The sequence below is a fragment of the Mandrillus leucophaeus genome, unplaced genomic scaffold, assembly GCF_000951045.1.
Source record: "Mandrillus leucophaeus isolate KB7577 unplaced genomic scaffold, Mleu.le_1.0 Scaffold768, whole genome shotgun sequence".
In the NCBI taxonomy this organism is placed as follows: Eukaryota; Metazoa; Chordata; class Mammalia; order Primates; family Cercopithecidae; genus Mandrillus; species Mandrillus leucophaeus.
The window spans coordinates 326980-330308 of NW_012108341.1; the positions used below are offsets into that span (position 1 = coordinate 326980).

Here is a 3329-nt window from a genome sequence, read left to right on the forward strand (position 1 = left end):
GGATCACGAGGTCAGGAGATCGAGACCATCCTGGCTAACACAGGGAAACCCAGTCTCTACTAAAAACACAAAAAATTAGCCGGGCGTGGTGGCGGGCGCCTGTAGTCCCAGCTACTCGGGAGGCTGAGGCAGGAGAATGGCGTAAACCCGGGAGGTGGACCTTGCAGTAAGCTGAGATCGCGCCACTGCACTCCAGCCTGGGGACCGAGAGAGACTCTGTCTCAAAAAACAACAACAACAACAACAACAACAACAAAAAACGAAAAAAGTTTAAGAAACTTACTTTCTTCATTCTCAATTTTTTCCATTTGTTCTTCAAGAGTTTTGTGGTCAAAGTGGAATGCTTCTAACACTATTACTAGCAAACTGTTAAAAAAAAAGAAAGTACACAGAAATGTTCATTTGATTATTAATATCATTGGACTATAAAAGGAGAGGAAATTTAAACACTAATAAACATTAAAATTATTTTTATTAGCACTTTTAATTTTAACAGGTATTAGCATAACCTTATTAATACAAGATAAAAGTAAATTGAGATACAGAAAGACTAATTCAGAAAATATTTTTAAAATTACATTTAAAAAACAAAACAAAGAAGTTTGACCATACCTGACACCCAGTTTTTGATTGATCTGTCCCGTTTGTAAGACATGAATGAAATGTTTCAAGTAATACATATATGCTGACCAAGAGAGATGTTTGCAAATGGCTCCAATAACCTCTGTGGCAGCAATGGTTATATTTTCATGCTGTAAAATAAATCCAGAGTATCAATGCAGAACAAGTATTTGCTAATAAAATGCAAGGCTAACTCAGTATACTGAAAAACTTAGTAGGTTCTCGGTAATTACAGAAGAGAAAGAATGCCCAAACTATGCTCATTTTCCCCTCTAACCCTAGGAAAACATGTTATCCATTTAAAGGAATTATATCATCTTTTAAAGGCTATTAACATATTTTGGACTATTTTCCACTCAGACCTCCTTAATGGGTTCAAGACTACAGAATGCAAATGAAATAAATTCAATGTAGAAAAACCGACAAATGACAAAAATTATGTATTGTGCTACTCAGTCCTCAAAAGTACACTGTAGGTGGTGGGGTTCGAGGGGAGGAAGATAATCAGGAAAAATAGCTAAGGCATGTTGGGCTTAATACCTAGGTGACGGGTTAGTAGGTACAGCAAACCACCATGGCACATGTTTACCTATGTAACAAACCTGCACATCCTGCACATGTACCCTGCAACTTTTATCAAAAAAAAAAAAAGTACACTGCCTCAGAGACATCTCTTTCAGGCCATGATGAAAAACAGAGAGTGAATTTACCTGTAGACCTTAAACTAGAAAAGCAGGCAAAATACATGAAACAGGCCAGGCACGGTGGCACACACCTGTAATCCCAGCACTTTGGGAGGCCAAGGCGGGCAGATCACAAGGTCAGGAGTACAAGACCAGCCTGACCAACACGGTGAAACTTCGTCTCTACTAAAAATACAAAAATTAGTTGGGCATGGTGGTGAGCACCTGTAATCCCAGCTACTCAGGAGGCTGTGGCAGGAGAATCGCTTGATTCCGGGAGGTGGAGGTTGCAGTGAGCCAAGATTATGCCACGGCACTCCAGCCTAGGCCACAGAGTGAGACTCCATCTTGGGAAAAAAAAAAAAATACATGAAACAACAGTTTCCAAACCTTGGATATCAACCACTGCAGGCCAGTGATCTCTGAGAGAAATAAATAAATAAAGTGAGGCTTATAATTACCCCAATTTACTCTGTGGAGAGAACTGTTAAGTTGCAGCACAGGAAGAGAAACCAAAAAGAGCCCAGTGGTCTTCCTGAGTTAGAAGACAGGGTTGAGGCTACGGTAGCTAGAGTCCACGGGGCACAGCACCAGAGAGAAGAGCTGCACAGAGGGAAGCTGCACAGAGCAAGCCCCTTGAGTCTTCGGTTGAGTACTGAGCAGTAAGCGTGAGTAAGGAAGACACGGGAAAAGAACCAAAGAAGGGAACAGGCAAAACAATCATCAAAGACCATATAAGGTTGAGGCTAGTTCACAGTCCCATCAGCCAGAGTGAAACACCTCATGCTACACAGGGCATTGGGTATTTAGGTCCTTAGAACAGTAGTATCTCAGTACCAGGGCCCTATTAGTCATAGACTAAAGGCTGCTCCTGCCCTAAGAGAGCTTGAAAGCAAGATTCTAAAGAATTAGACTATTCACAAGTAACCTAACTGCATCTGAGAATAATTCTCAGGAATACTTAAAGACATCCTAATGTACCCAACGCCCAGTAAGGTAAAACTCATAATGTCTGGCACCTAATAAGAAATTACAGCTGGGCATGGTGGTGCTCGCCTGTAGTCGCAGCTACTCAGGAGGCCAGTGTGGGAGAATCACTTGAGACTAGCCTGGGCAACAAAGCGAGAACTCCATCTCTACAAAAAATAAATTGAAAATTAGCCAGGTGCAGTGGTGTACACCTGGAGTCCCAGGTACTTGGGAGGCTGAGGTGCGAGGATCATTTGAGTCCAGGAGTTTGAAGCTGCAGTGAGCTATGATCATACCACTGCACTCCAGCCTGAGAGACAGAGCGAGACCCTGTGCAAGTTTTCTAGCGGGCTTGGCAATAATTTATAAAATTCTCATATGGTTATAAGTGGTTAAAACTTTAATACTTAGAAAAATAAAAGAAGTGAGAGAAAAGCATAAGAATGTTAAGGAGAGACATGAAAGATATTTTGAAAAGATGAAATTGAACTTCTAGAGATAAAAAAGACAATTCTGAGAGGGAAGATATACTGGATGGGATTTACAGCAGATTAGACAATGCAGAAAAAAAGATTAGTGAACTTGAAGACAGAGCAGCAGAAAAACGAAACAAAATAAAACCCAGAAAAAAAAAATGAAAAAAGTAAAACAATATAAAAGCCTCTGAGTTATGGGACAACTTCAAGTGACCTAATAATGTACACTGGAGTCTCCAAAGGCAAGAAGGGGACCCAAAAATATTTAAAGAAATAATATATGAAAATTGCCAAGTTTGGCTGGGAATAGCGGCTCAACCCTGTAATCCCAACACTTTGAGAGGCCATCGCGGATGGATCACTTGAAGTCAGGAGTTTGAGACCAGCCTGGAAAACATAACGAAACCCCGTCTCTACCAAAAATATAATAAAATTAGCCAAGAGTGGTGGCATATGCCTGTAGTCCCAGTTACCAGAGAGGCTGAGGTAGGAGAATCGCTTGAACCTGGGAGGCAGAAGTTGCAGTAAGCAGAGATTGTGCCACTGCAGCCTGGGTGACAGAGTGACATTCTCACTCCAG

The 3329-nt window shown here is 41.2% G+C and overlaps 1 protein-coding gene across 1 annotated transcript in view; it reads right to left on the reverse strand.

The window, feature by feature from the left end:
• The window catches only part of UTP20 (UTP20, small subunit (SSU) processome component, homolog (yeast)), a 131274-nt gene that overhangs the window by 43610 nt on the left and 84335 nt on the right, over positions 1-3329 (reverse strand). The window contains exons 39-40 of the mRNA XM_011966643.1: positions 613-752; positions 284-366 (exon numbers count right to left, since the gene is read on the reverse strand). Coding sequence (XP_011822033.1) covers positions 284-366; positions 613-752 — 223 coding nt within the window. The remainder of the gene's footprint in view (positions 1-283; positions 367-612; positions 753-3329) is intronic.